General features: G+C 37.3%; 1 protein-coding gene across 1 annotated transcript in view; it reads left to right on the forward strand.

Moving 5' to 3' along the window:
* CHSY3 (chondroitin sulfate synthase 3) overlaps positions 1-15,225 on the forward strand; it is a 498,666-nt gene extending 483,441 nt beyond the window's left edge. Inside the window, exon 3 of the mRNA XM_073557747.1 lies at positions 6,752-15,225. Coding sequence (XP_073413848.1) covers positions 6,752-8,314 — 1,563 coding nt within the window. The 3' untranslated portion in view covers positions 8,315-15,225. The remainder of the gene's footprint in view (positions 1-6,751) is intronic.
* Positions 15,226-15,845: the final 620 nt, after the last annotated feature.

Consider the following 15,845-nt stretch of genomic DNA (forward strand, 5'->3'; position numbering starts at 1 on the left):
TCATACGCTAAAAGACGCTTTTTATTGTAAAAATAGTTTTTGCATCACCACATATTGAGAGCTATAATTTTTCCATATTTTGACCCACCGAGTCATGTGAGGTCTTATTTTTTGAGGGACGAGTTGACGTTTTTATTGGTATCGGGCACGTGACATTTTTTTATCGCTTTTTATTCCGATTTTTCGGACGCAGAATGAACCAAAACCAGCTTTTCATGAATTACATTTGGGGGGTGCGTTTACTCCGTTCCGTGTGCGGTAAAATTGATAAAGCGCTTTTATTCTTCGGGTCAGTACGGTTACAGCGATACCTCATTTATGTCTTTTTTTATGTTTTGGCAGTTTTATGCAATGAAAACTATTTTGTATAAAAAATAATTATTTTTGCATCGCTTTATTCTGCGAGCTATAACTTTTTTATTTTTTTGCTGATGATGCTGTATGGTGGCTCGTTTTTTGTGGAACAAGATGATGTTTTCAGCCGTACCATGGATATTTATATGCGTCTTTTTGATCACGCGTTATTGCACTTTTTGTTCGGCGGTATGATAATAAATCATTATTTGTTTGCTTCGTTTTTTATTTTTATTTTTTAAGGGGTTCGCTAAAGGGGTTAACTAATGGGACAGTTTTATAGGGCAGGTCGTTACGGACGCGGCGATACCAAATATGTGTACTATTGTTTTTTTTCTTTTTTCTTTCCAAAAAATGAATTTATTGGGGAATATTTTTTTTTTTAATTTATTTAGCGATTTTTTAAAATTATTTTTACACTTTTTTTTAACTTTATTAGGTTGTCCCAGGGGGGACATCACTGTCCTGTGACAGATCGCTGATCTGTCACATCACAGATCACTGTGACAGATCAGCGATCTGTCACAGGCATAGACGCAGACTTCCTCATGCCTGCCTGCGCTTTACAGGCACTGAGGAAGTCAGCTCCCTACAGGCCCCCGAAGGTCCCCGTCGCCATCTTGGATCCGGGGACCTGTAGGGAAAGAGACCCCCGCAGCAGCGCTGCACATTGCGCTGCTGTGCGGGGCTCAGGGAAGCACGGAGGGAGCCCTCTCCCTGCCGATGCTTCCCTTTATCCCCTGGTACACCGCGATAGTGTTTGATTGCGGTGTGCAAGGGGTTAACGTGTCGGGGGGCGGTCCATGACCACCCCTGACACATTGTGTCGGGTGTCAGCTGTGATAATTAGCTGACACCTGGCCGCAATCAGTGGCGCTCACCACGTGGGTGCCGCTGATCACTGTGACGTACTATCCCGTCCCTGGGAATTAAGTCCCAGGGCACATGGATGGGATAGTACGTCACATGGGATTAAGGGGTTAATACTGAAATTAAAAGAACACAAGTATTATGGCTATAAATGATTGAACCTTTTGAAATTCAAGCTCACCAGGTTCATGACATTTTTTCAAAAATTTAATTTCTGGCAAATTGCAAATTTATTTGCAGCGAATCTGGAATTGTCTAGCTGCATTGGAACAGTGTGTAGAAAATCAATACTTTATCCAATGTAAATTGCAATAAAAAAGGTTATATTCAAAGCAGCAAGCACGTATAGTTAAACATCATACACCATGCAATGAAAATTCGTCATCCAATAGCTGTAGTTGGTAAAGAGAATACCACGATTGGCAGATGCTCTCAAAGTCATCAAGATCGTCGTGGGACATTATGGATTATCTTCTCTGTGGACAAGTGAGGATTATTGTGGTTTATTATTTTGTTTTTGTTGCAGGAGACATTGGGTTCAGTGGATTAAGCGTTCAGGGAGTATGATTTAATTTAGAATCAATAAAGGAGTCTGTGTCATTATTTCAAATAAAGGACTTTATTCTCGGTGTGTGTTTTTATAATATCACTATGGGTTAGTACTGGAGGCATCTTATAGATACCTCTTCATTAATAACCTATGGGCACCTGACAATACAAAGGTGACATAAACTCCCCCCAACCATTACTCCACTTGTCACAGCTACAGGGCAAGTGGGAAGAGAGAGGCTAAGTTCCAGATTTAGTGCATCTTATAGATGTGCCTTTTCTGGGGAGGATAAGAGCTGATGTTTTTAGTCTGGGAGGGGGCCAATATCCATGGCCCTCTCCTAGGCTATTAATATCAGCCCACAGCTGTCTGCCTAGCCTTTGGTGGTTAGATTTTATAAGGGGACCCTATGTACATTTTTTCTGGGGTCCAACTGTAAACCAGACAGTAAAGGCTAAGCAAACAGCTGTGAGCTGATATTATTAGCCTGGGAACCATTATTTCTATTGGCTCCTTCCCAGAATATTCTCAGCCATCTGCTTTTTCTCTGCTGGTTATTAAAATTATGCAAGAGCCCACACAATTTTTTTCATTTTTTTTTTTTTAAATTAACAGTTGCTGTTTGGCTCCTGCTATGTAGGTTTATTCTGTTAATGCTCCTACATAGGCTGGTTACAATGTGTGTTTGTGTGTGTCTTTGTGTTTACTAACTGGCTTAGCAATGACAGTGGCTGACTGACACCTTTACATTACTTCACCTAGGGCATGGTGTCAATGATGGCTGCTGACACCAAGCCCATTAGCAAAAAAAAGCCTTCATTGCTGTGCAAAAATGCATACAAAACTGTGGCAAATCGCACTCAAAAACACGGCACGCGCGTTTTTGCTGCCAAGAGATACAGAAATTTCTGCAAGTAAATACTCAACATCCACACATACACTAAAAGTGTAATAAGCTATTATTGTATTTCACAACCCTGGCCAGGTGATCAACTCTCCTTATCATTTTTATCTTTTTACCCAGATAAGACCCTATTGCTTTATTGACTTCCCAGTTTCCTTCCATTATATTGTATTCAAATAGTGGGCATATTTCCCTAGGCAGCGCATGGATGATGGTTGTGTCTGCAGCAAGTAAAAAAACAATAAGGACGGTGTATCCAGAAACAAACTTGTTGCCAGATGCACCCTCCTTACAAGCTCTGTACTTTCCTATTTTGTAAAATTTGCTGCTATCTTCCCATTACCCAGACAGGAACCGTTATGGTGCCCTCGGAAAGAGGTGGCCTATTCTTGCTTGAACTAATCATCATTACAGGATACAGACTCTACATTTTTTAGCAGTTCGCAAGTGGTAATGGAAAGTAGATAAAAAATTAAATTAATTAAGCACTTTCTTATTAGTTTAATAAATATCTAGCCATACAGATCTGATGATTTAATGGTCTAATCTATCTGAGAACAGCCTGATTGCATTCTTACATACATGATTGTTTCGTCTTCCTAAGAGATAAGACTCTGTCACAGGTCTAGCAGTGGTTTACCCCTCCTTTCTTCCTATTAAAATAATATTGAACACTTGCTTGCTCTCATTATGCATGTTTATGGGGAAGTCAGGAGCGATGTAGATGGCCCTTATAGTCAATGTAATGGATTGACCACAGGCTCGAGTCTATATTAGATTGAGAATGCGTACTAGCTCACTTTGCCTTTTGTTCCTTTTCCCATTGGTATTGTCATAGACTGTTACAGAACGTTAAGTAATTTGTAAATATTTTACAACTACCAAATTCAGCTTTTAAGCTTGTGATATACTATAGGATGAAAGCTTCCGGATTTTGTGCTGGTGTGAAGTATATCATACCAGCAATGTTTTTTCACGCTCACTATATTAATCTTGTGTAAGCAATTCCCTGCTTCTAATATGGATCATTTCCTGGGCATGAAAGAAATGTATTAACAGTTCCAAGCTAGTGGATGAAAGTAAATATATTAAAGGGTTTTAAAGGGATTAATAACGCTGTTCTTAAGGGGTTTATTGAAGCACTCTCTGCAACAGACTCCCTCTGAAATATGGGCTAACGTGTATGATGGCACAACCAATTCTTTTTTGGAATGTATATATAATGAGCCAAGGGAAAAAGTTCTCTGATGTTAAGTAGCGGTTACTGTTTCAAGCTGATTTATGCAGCTAGGGCTATAACGAAAACGGCAAAACAAGGTTCATTCACAAGGATTGTGCAACGTGTCGTTATGTTAATATGCTTCAAATTGTTGCAGTGCCAAACTTTTCAAGATGCCTCATAAATATGAAGCAGCTCTTCAAAAATTGGATTAAGTCTGTGTGCTAGTCTGTCTGCACACTTAAAGGACAGCTGAAGCTGATAATGTGAATTTTATTGAATCTTCATCAAACCACTGAAATACAAATATGCTGAAGAAATAGTAATGAAAATGTAGTAAACACAGTGGTAGATATTATGTATATGGAACATTGCAGTGGAGCAGATGAAATCTATAAGCTTGACCTACATGACTAGCTCCATGTTTATGGTGACAGAATCCTTATGGACCTCTCTTTGCTTTCAATTTTCTCTCCTCGCCTTCTGTGAGAACTTTTCTTTTTTAGATCAGTAGGGTTCCAAAAGGGCTATTTGTGGAACGTACTGAAATTTACTATTTTGCGATCCATATGACATTTTGATCTCTTTTTCTCCCACTTTTTTATGTGGCAAAAAAACAGCAATTCTGACATTTTGATTTATTTTTTGTTTCTAAATTCATTGTATGATACTTTATTCATTTGGATGGTTATGCACAAGATGTTAGAATGTTTTAGATTTTTTTTTGTACAGTGAAAGGTATTATATGAATTTGTATTGAAATATTAAGTTTTTCTACTTTTTATATTGGTCCTCCTAGGGAATTTGAGCCTGCGATCACTTGATTGCTTGTACATTACATCTCAATACTATAATATTGCAGTCTATTTTGAAGTTACCTTTATCCTATGAAGCCCAGCCTGTTGTTACAACATAGAACTTTTTTTATGTTGCATGTATCCTACAATTTATACCTGTGACACATGAGGGGGTCAAGGATAGGATTTATGTTTGCTGGAGATCAAAAACATGCTTGTGTTTTAGTCTTTGAAATATAAGTTCATCTATGTCTGCCCATACAATAAAATCTAAATGTTCCTAAAAAGGTTGTTATAAACCAGTAACCATATTACATTTAGGCTGCCAAGATCCCAGACTAAATCTGTGCTTTTCCCCTCTGTAATACACCTTATATGGTAAAGGACGGAATAGTAAAAAGAAGTAGAAGATGTAAACCTTCTTGAGTTTAGTAAAACTATTATACATATTTGTTTAATTTGTAGATTTATGTTTTGTAAATTAGGTTTACAAAATGTGTTATCCTGACATCATGGATTACATTATTGCGCCTTTTCAGTTAGCTACTATTGTTCTGTAACAAGAACGTGTATAAACCTTAATGGATGTTCTGGCTCCAAACTCCAAGTAAATGGATATATGCCTGAAAGTCTATAAACATAGCATCTGTCTATTCAACAAAGCTGGAAGAAGATCAGAATCTGGTTTATATATGACTATAAATATATTTATTTACTGCTTGTGAAGTAATCTCACCCATGAGAGAGATGAATGCAGCACATGACTTAAGTGTCTATCTATACAATCAATGTAAGAGTAAAAGTCACAGAGGTTCAACCAGGTGGCTCAGCAATGATTGTCGTATAGCTTTCTGCACCGTAAGACACTCAACTATAATTGTCATTGATATGGACATACTAAGAAAAGGATTTCACTACATTCAAAATGCCCATAGCCTTGTGTCAGTCTGGCCAGGCCAAGCAGCATCCTTTTGGTATTATTATATATGTAGCTAATATATACCTTTGTCTCAACTACATTGAAAAGTGGGTAGTGTGGTGGCTCCTGTGGTTAGCACTGTTGCTTTGCAGTTCTGGGGTCATGGGTATAAATTCCACAAAGGACAGTGTTTGCATGGAGTTTGTAGGTTCTCCCCATGTTTGCATGAGGGTACGCCAGGTTCTTCCCACACACCAAAGACATATTGATTAGGCATTTAACTTGTGTGCCCCAATGGAGACAGTGCAACAACGAAACTGGGAAAGAAAGCGCAATAGGTTCTTAACTGGCAACAAAAAGGTGGCAAGGAAAAGGATCCACTCACCTTATATAGTTTCTACAGAGCAACATGTAACTGGAATGAAATAGATATCAGCTGCTGCAAGGACATCAGTCACTAGAAGGACCAAACAGTGCGAATTGATCGGGAGGGAGATGTCACTCCTGCGCTGCAGATGATGAATCTGCAATGGTTTCCAGCTGATAAAAATTTATTCATAAAACAGGTTTACAGGGTCAACATCTTTCAAGGTCACACAAAACGGTTTCCGTCCTGTTGAAGAGGTCCTGCATGACCTCGAAACGCGTTTACCCTGTAAACCTGTTTTTTGAATACTTTTTTTCTGTTGAAACCATTGTGGATTCCTCCTCATCATCATCAGGGCAGGAGTGACATCTCCCGCCCGATCATTTCCCAATGGAGACAGTGTCTCTCATGATGATGTCTGGAAAGATCTGTGCAATTAATGGCGCTATTTAAGCGAGTAAAATAAATAAATAAAAGCATAATTGAAACAACTATATGCAATGGGAATCAATGGTAGATGTTGACAAGTGTAAAGGCATACAGTCTACATTTTTGACCGTGTATTTTTTCAATTCCATTTAATGTACTGTAATAAATAATTTTACATAATATATATGTATGTATAGTCAAATTTATGAGTAGAAAAGCTAAAAAAATGTGCAGTTGCTTTCTTAAGCCATTCCATTTTCAACCTGAATATTATGCAAAGCATAAAGTTATTATTATATACATATATCAATATTATAGCATTTATTTGCTCTTTTTTTCCAGATGCAGCAACTATTCCATGAAAATTATGAACACAACAGAAAAGGATATATACAAGATCTGCACAACAGCAAAATACATACAGCTATAACACTGCACCCTAATAAAAGACCAGCATACCAGTACAGGCTGCATAATTATATACTGAGCCGGAAGATTTCTGAATTACGCTTTCACACCATCCAGCTTCATAGGGAAAGTGTTGTGATGAGCAAGCTTAGTAATATGGAGATAAACAAGCTAGACCAGCAGCTTGGTATGATGCCATCTTTCAATAGATTTCAGCCACGAGAAAGGAATGAAGTAATTGAATGGGAGTTTCTTACGGGAAAACATATATATTCAATGTCTGCAAATGCTCCGCCATGCCAGAGTCTAAATAACCTTCTCAAGGTGTCTTTGGATGACACGGTGATGCAAGTAATGGAAATGATCAATGAAAACTCAAAATCAAGAGGAAGGTTAATTGATTTTAAAGAAATCCAGTATGGCTACCGCAGGATCCACCCTATGTATGGAGTAGAATATATATTAGATTTGTTACTGTTATATAAAAGACATAAAGGTAGAAAACTGACTGTTCCTGTAAGACGTCATGCATACTTACAACAATCATTTAGTAAACCATTCTTCAAAGAAGATGAAGAATTAGACGTGCAGAGTTTTTTGCAGAGCATTAATAGCGACACACAGTCTTTCTCATTTTTATCTAACTCGTTAAAAATGTTTTCAGCTCTTCACATGACTAAGGAAATGAAAGAAAAGAGTGACAAGAAAATACATTTCCTTGTTCCGCTCACCGGAAGGTATGATATCTTCACAAGGTTTATGGAAAATTATGAAAAGGTCTGCCTGATCCCAAAGCAAAATGTAAATCTAGTCATTATTTTATTTGATTCAGAAACAAACTCCGATTCCTATAAGCACATTGAACTCATGGCGGAATATCAAAATAAATACCCACTGGCGGAAATGTCTATAATAAAAATGTCAGGACAGTTTTCTAGGGGGCTGAGTCTTGACAAAGGATCTGCTCAGTTTGACAATGACACCTTATTGCTCTTCTGTGATGTAGATTTGTTGTTCACTTTAGACTTTCTACAAAGGTGTCGAGATAACACTATTCAGGGACAACAAGTGTATTACCCTATTGTATTTAGTCAGTATGACCCGAAAGTAATTTATGGAGGAAATCCTCATGCAGATAGTAACTTTGTTTTTACAAAAAAAACAGGATTTTGGAGAGACTACGGATACGGTATTACTTGTATTTATAAAAGTGACCTACTGAAAGTTGGTGGCTTTGATACGTCCATTCAAGGATGGGGTTTAGAAGACGTTGACCTCTTTACTAAAGTTATATCTTCTGGTCTCAAAGCCTTTCGAAGTCAAGAAACGGGGGTGGTTCATGTTTTTCATCCTGTCCAATGTGACCCCAATTTAAACCCTAAACAGTATAAAATGTGCCTGGGTTCCAAAGCAAGTACATTTGCATCTGCTTCTCAATTAGCAGAGATTTGGTTAGAGAAACATTTAGGTGTCGGATATAATAGAACGCACTCCTGACATGTCAACTTTGATGTCAAGAGGAGTTTACCTCATGCTATAACTTTGACATCATCGTCTACAAACTCCTCTGTGTCTTCCAAAGGAAATTTTCTGTTCACTCAAGTTGATTAAAAAAGAAAACTCTAGTGATTAGCGATATTTGAATTTCCTGCTGAAGATGAGGTTACTATTCCCATTTTTGTGTTTGGAAATGAGTTAAGATATGCCAATAAGTTACATGATCTCAAGGAGCACACTTTTCAAGACTACACCATCCAAACCGGAAGATGACTCTCAATGGGGAATAGGATGTGATATCATTATTTTGTTTTCCAATGTGACCCAAATATTTGCTGGCAAAGGTACCACAGAAGTGCATTATGCTTCCCTTTGGGAAGAGACTTGAGTTTTATAATTTATAACAAGACTTAAATATAAAAACACTACTTTTGTTCATCTTTAGAATTTTTAAAGTAAAAGATAACTATGATTGTATCTTTATTTTTTAAACTCCATTCGGAGGGTCTTTTCATGAACATTTGGTACTGGCTACCAAGATCCAAATTGTCTTACTATGCGTCAATTTTTGAATGTGTTCCTCCTATATTAAATCGAGTCTCTAGGGAATATAATTGCATCAAAATTCAAGACATGAACAGTCTAGAATCCATTTTTTTTATTACGTGCTGGCAAGAAGATGAATTGTATTAAAAATATTAAAAGCAAAGAACATTTAACCATATTTCCTTTTATTTTTCAAGAAATATGCAAATTTTGTTTTTCATAATTCCAACCACAAATATATTCCCTTTAATTCCTTGTGCTGTAAAATTGAATGTGACAAATTGCTGAATATTTAAAGGATATTTAATGGTGAAGTACTGCTTAGATGGTCTATTATCTTCAGTTGCCCTGACATTGACATATTTGAAATACTGTATTATTGGTTTTGGAAGGATAACAGTCATTTAACATATAGAATTATCATGTTTACCAGTTAGCACTACAGCTTACAGTTTATACTCTAACCCAATAGAAGAACATTTTAATGAAAATCTTTGCAACTGGCTAATGCTTGCAAGGCATATTTTACTATAACTCTATAGACTGATTATAAAAAATGTAATTTCCATATTTTGGTGCTTTATAACACTTCCCTCAGGACAGATTTCAAATCTTGTCAACAGCTTAATGCATTGTGCGCTCAGACTCATCACTGATGCCTGTCCGCAATGGTGTACAATATAGTAAATATCACTTCTTCCAAGTGGACAATCAATATAAGACTGTTTCCTACATTATCCTTGGCAAGCGCTGATCCAAAAGTTTGTTTTCTGTCTGTTAAGGACAATTGTGTCAGAAGATTTACAAATTGCCATTTCTTAGAAATGAGCACGGTTTCAACAGACCCCTGTCTAGCTGCCGCATTGGTAGTCCATGACTACTGAAACAGAGCCCTTAAAACCTTTTCCTACCATCTGGCATCACTAACACCTCTTCTAATTACTAAGCTTTACACAACATCATTATTGTGGTGTGACATGTGTGATGTTGCATCAGGCCTACTAATCAGAAGAAACACTGGGAATGTCAACAACTAGGAGGAGAAAAAGGAACACAACAGTCCAGTCCCAGAGCAGAGTCCTCAAGCAGAGTCCTTTCATGGTAAAAATAATTTGGCACTCTTTTTCATATTGCAAGGTTAATTGTTCTGTTTATTGTTCAGCAATCCAAACACATGACATATGGTCACCAGAACAGTTGTACCACTACTCATTGTGTTTTTTTCCAACATTGTAATAAAGCCTCTGTAATCCAATGTCATGTCAGAGGTCATGTAATTGGACCACAATGTCAAATTTTTGGATTTCTGAAAAATAAAAGAACAACTATACCTTGCAGTTTGAAAAAGAATTGAGTTCTTTTTATCATGACAACTAGGAAGAGGTCACATGGCTCTGGTCTGGTGGCCACTGACTACCAATGTGACTGCTGGAACAGGGACCAGCAAATCCTTTTGGTCAACTCTACCATTTATGATTTAGTCTATTGCATCTACTATAACAAGATGTCATTTGTACTAGTAAATCCATCTAACATCAGCAGATATAGTAATTCCAACTAGTAATTAGCCCCTTATTCCCTGATGGGACCTGTAGGCACCTCTACCAAATAAGAAGTCACCAGTATTGTAGATTGGAATAAGAAAATGCGAGCCCTGTTTCAGATTGTACAATGTCAAGCAGTAGAATTAAATTATGTGCGTACTTGCCATTTATACCTTGTCGTAACCATATGACGAGAGATTGATTGATAAGTTGAGTCAAAGAATATAATATATAAACCCATTTTCAGGAAACAATATTTGGGAAATTTTAGCTATGTAAAATGTAACAGTTGATGATACCAGTATTGGAGATAGCGCTAGCCAGAAGAGAGACTATGAGGATTTTTTTAATATTATCATTTATGCATGTCCCTGGTCGAAATAATTTTGAAACTAACAACAACAGACATATTATGTAATCAACATTTCTCCTAACACAGATTATTAGATATTGGGCCATTGCACCATTTAAAGTGGTTGTCCATCATTTACCCCAAGCATAGTCCTGTAGACAATGAACCAAGTGAAATTGCACATACATGTTGGCTGTTCACCATTCACCCCCATTGTGATGATCGGTAGGGGTCCCAGTGTTCGGACAAGTATCACCTGTTGTGTGAATAGGTGATAAGTTGTGACTGTGGGACAACCCCTCTAAATGTTGTAATACAACAGTTGAGCTTATGTCATTCATTATGTTTAATAAGATTTTGCAGTAGGAGAAAATAAATGACTGTTTTTCTAGAGACAGTGACACTTTTCTTCACACATTGTGTGCAGCATTGCCTTTGCTATATTAGTGGAAGTGAGCTAAATACTAGATACAACCCATGAACAGAAGTGGTGCTGTTTTTGGAAGGGCGCAATCTATAGATTTTTCTCTTATAGATTTGCAAAAGGACTAAAAAAAATCTTTATTTTTGATAGAACCAGTAAAAACAAAAGCATGGTACTACTATATGTTAAATGTACTGTAATATACTGTATATTTATATGTTAAAATTCCCAAGCGTGTAAAAAGACATCTAAAATATGACAATCAAAAATACAGGAAAATGCCAAATAGCAGCAAATGTGTGACCACAAAGAACAGACATGTATTCTAAAGATGGAATGTTGAATGCAAATGTTGCCTTGAAATGGTTTTCTTTTATCAGTGTATCTGTGATGGGAAGACAAGTTGTAGTATTGCTGTAACTGAACCTCAACATCTGGCTTCTTGAATCTGATGACTCTGATACTTGGTCAACTTAAGCAACATTCAGCAGATGGAGACATATTCATTCCAGAAATGAATAGCTGCTATTTTACGGTTATGTGAATTTATGTCTAGTTTTAAAAACAAATGGTTACAAAAATTACTAAGAAATACTAAAGAAATTGCAAATTATCATACAACACAAAGCTGTTTCCTGTTTCTCCTAACATCTAAAAATAAGGCAAGCTTGACATAGTGGGAAAGTATGTGGTCAAAAATACAAAGAAAAAATGGCCTAGTAAAGAAAATAAAATGTAAAAATCTGATAGTCCAGCACCAGTGGAATCAGGATTTTTAGTTTTTGGGATTATTAAATTGATATTAGATACATTTGGGAAAATATATTCACAACCGTCCAATTGTGCACATGAAAAAAATACCTAGTTGGCTTTCTTTCCTTCTATTTACTTCTATTTACTGCCTTACTGTACTTCACATGTTCTGGTGATTCATGTACAGGAAAAAAACAGTACTGGTGAGATCTGTGGTCCATGTCCATGTGCCATCCATATGTACGTATGTGACATCCGTTTATCCATTTGCTGTCCATGTGTCTGTGTGTCCATGTTTCACATCCATGTGACATCCATGTGACACATACCGGCGCCTGGGAAAAAAGTACAGTACAAGCTGATCCCAGGTGCTGGCTGCTGAAAGTAGCTCTCATCATTGTCGTTTGGTCTCCCTGAGATCACGGCGACCGTAGACAATGTTGGGAGATGTATTCAGCATCCGCTGTGTCCCTCCAGTGTAAAATAATTAAATTAAAAAAATGTGGACTCCCGCACAGTTTTAATTACCAGCAGAGGGAAAGCCCACAGCTGGAAGCTGAAGTTAGTAATTTGGGAAAAGGGCAATATCCCCTTAGGTTCCCAGGCTATTAATAACAGCTCATATCTGTTTGCTTAGCCTTTCCTGGTGAATTTACAGGGAACTCTGAAAAAAGTGATGTAGGATCCCCCTATAAATTCAATCCAGCAAAGGCTAGACAGGCAGTGGTGGGCTGATATTAATAGCCTGATAAGGGTCCCGAGATATTCCCCTCCTCCCCAGGCTACTAACATTGGACCTCAACTGCCCTAGAAATGTCTCATCCATAAGATCCTTCAAATCTGGAGCTTAGCCTTGCTCTTCCCACTTGCCCTGTGGCGGTGGCAAGTGGGGTAATAGGGTTGGGGTTGATGTAACTTTTGTATTGTCAGGTGACATCAAGCCCAGGGGTTAGTAATGGAGAGGCGTCCATAAGATGCCCCCATCATTAACCCCACAGTAAGTATTGAAATAAACACGCCAAAGAATAAAATCCTTTATTTTAAGTAAAACAAAACACCGTTTTACACATTTATTTAAAAGTGAAAAAACAAAGTTATGCTCACCTTTAAAGTCATAGAGGTGAGCATAACTGTGCTTTTATTTTTAAATAAATGTGTAAAACAGGGTGTTTTGTTTTGTGTCCCCCTAGGATTATCTGCTTGTGAAATAAAATATGTTCTGTGACTTTTTTTTTACTTAGCTTATTAATTTATTTTTAGTCTTTTAACCCCTCAGTGACCTTGCGATTTTCTATGAGCTTTCATTTTATCCTCCCCTTATTCCAAGAGCCATAACTCTTTATTTTTACATTCCCATAGCCATATGAGGGCTCATTTTTTGTGTGTCGAGTTGTAGTTTTGACTTACACCATTCATTTTATCATGGGATACACTTGAAATTGGAAAAAAATTCCAAGTGCATTGAAATTGCAAAAAAAGAGCAATTTCTCAATAGTTTTTTTTAAAAGACAATTCCCTTATGTCTCCATTTCTAAAACCTGTAGTGTTTTAATTTTTCGAGATATGGAGATGTGTGAGGGCTTATTGCAATTTGAGCTGATGTTTTTATTGGCACCATTTTGGGGAAGATACAATGTTTTGCGCTCCTCTGATTGCGTTTTATTGCAATGTTGCAGCAGCTAAAATAAAGATAATTGCTTTGATTTTGTATCTCATTACGCCATTTATCAATCAGAATAATTTAGTTTATATTTTAATAGACCAAACTTCAACAAACACAATGATATTAAATATGTATTTTTTTTTATTTTTAATATGGCAATAGGGGGAGTGATTTGAACTTTTTTTTTTTTTTTTTCATATTTTTAAAAACTTTCCTCACTTTTTACTGTGTTTAATAATTCTCTTAGGAGACTTTAAGCTGCGATTGTCTGACCGCCAGTGCAATATACAACAGTGCTTCAGCCCTGATTTGGATATTAGAAACCACAGTCTCCTATGAATGACGACCATGAGCCGGCATTCACAGGAGGATTATAATGACAGGCATGGGAGTCTTTAGCAGACCCCCCGGCTGTCATGACAATGCATCAATGCTCAGTGATCACGTGACAAGTGCACCGATGGGTAGAATGAATGTCATGCTACTGGCTGGCACATGTTAAATCCCGCTGTTGGGTATTGACAGCGGGATTTAACTGGTTAACAGCCGCAGGTGGAGCAAAGGAACCTGATGACTGATTAAATCAGTTATCATGTGCTGGGAAAGGTGTGGGCTCGGCATGAGAGCCCATCTCAAAGGCAGGGATTAGTGATGAGCGAGTACACTTGTTGCTCGGGTGTCCTCTGAGTATTCTGTCGTGCTCAGAGATTTAGTTTGTGTCGATGCAGCTGCATGATTTGTGGCTGTTGGACAGGCTGAATACAATACATGTGAGGAATGCCTGTTTGTTAGGGAATCCCCACATATATTCAGTCTGTCTAGCAGCCATAAATCATGCAGCTGCTTTGACACAAACGAAATCTCCGAGCACGCCAGAATACTCGAAGGACACCCGAGCATGCTCGGGAAAACCTGAACAACGAGTATATCTGCTCATCACTGGCATGGATATGACATTTGACATCAATATACATATGTCGTGAAGGGGTAAAAGTCAACCTAATGACAAAAATTTGCCTTTGTCATTGTGGATACACAGGTCAAATTGTAACCAAACAGGGTGTATTTTCTTTCCCTAAGACTGTGCACAAGCATTTCATTGTATTTAAATTTAAATGTAAAAATGTCAAATTTCTACATTCTTTTTGATGGGTGCTAGAAAACTATTATTTCAGACAATTGGGTGCTGGACTAAAAGAATTTTACTGTCCTATAGATTTTTTTTTAATACTTAATGCTTTAAAAAAATGATCGTTGAGCAAAAGAATATCTTTAAAACAGCAATGCATATTTTAGTGGATGAATCTTGCCTGCAGCTCTGTATAAAAGTGACTATTGTTGAACAAGTACTAGACTGTACTTTTGATAATGATTTTTTTTTAATATGCGCAGACATGTTATTCTTTACATTGTCTATTGAGACTTGTGATGCTCGTCTCTGTAGAGCCATTCTTGTTATTTTTTAAATATGTATTATTTAAGGTAATATTGGTTACTTGCTGGTCTGGTAACTTATGCAAAATTTCATTTTTTTCTCTGTTAATTTTATAAAATATTTCTTTTCTTTAACTTCATTGCACTTTTGTGTTTTTAATGTATTTATTCAGCACAATAAAACTATATTCTAAAGTTTTAGCTCATAAAGTGAGTTGTTTCAGAAACAAAATCAGAGAATGATACTGCTAAAGGGAACCTGTAATATCCCCAAATGCTATTAACCTGAAGATTTAGGAATAATCTGCAGTTGAATAACATCTTAATGCTGCCGGGCCGACGCACAGAAAGTCCAGCTGCGAGGAGGATATTAACTGCATTCCTCCTTCCTCCTCACAGCCTCTGGCTTTCAATCATAGATTTGCAGCCAGCGTGGCTTCAGTCACCACTAAATATACAATGAGTGGCTTCTGTAACCGTTCCCTGGCACACTGACAGCTGTCTCTGCAGTTTATAAGTGAAGAAATGGCTGTTTGTCAGTGTCCCAGGGCATGGTTACTGCCGCCACACAGTGGTGACTAATGCCGCGCTGGTTGCACTTCTATGACTGAAAGCCAGAGTCTGTCGTGAGCATTAAAGTTAATTTCCTCCTGGCAGTGCGACTTTTTGATATGACTGAGAGTTACTGCCAACAATTTCAGGACAATTTGTGAAAATAGAGGACTTATGACTAGTGTTGAGCTTTCCGATACCGCAAGTATCGAGTATCGGCCGATATTAGCTGTATCGGAATTCCGATACTGACTTCTGATACT

The sequence above is a fragment of the Dendrobates tinctorius genome, unplaced genomic scaffold, assembly GCF_039654945.1.
Source record: "Dendrobates tinctorius isolate UK_male_01 unplaced genomic scaffold, ASM3965494v1 ptg000003l, whole genome shotgun sequence".
In the NCBI taxonomy this organism is placed as follows: domain Eukaryota; kingdom Metazoa; phylum Chordata; class Amphibia; order Anura; family Dendrobatidae; genus Dendrobates; species Dendrobates tinctorius.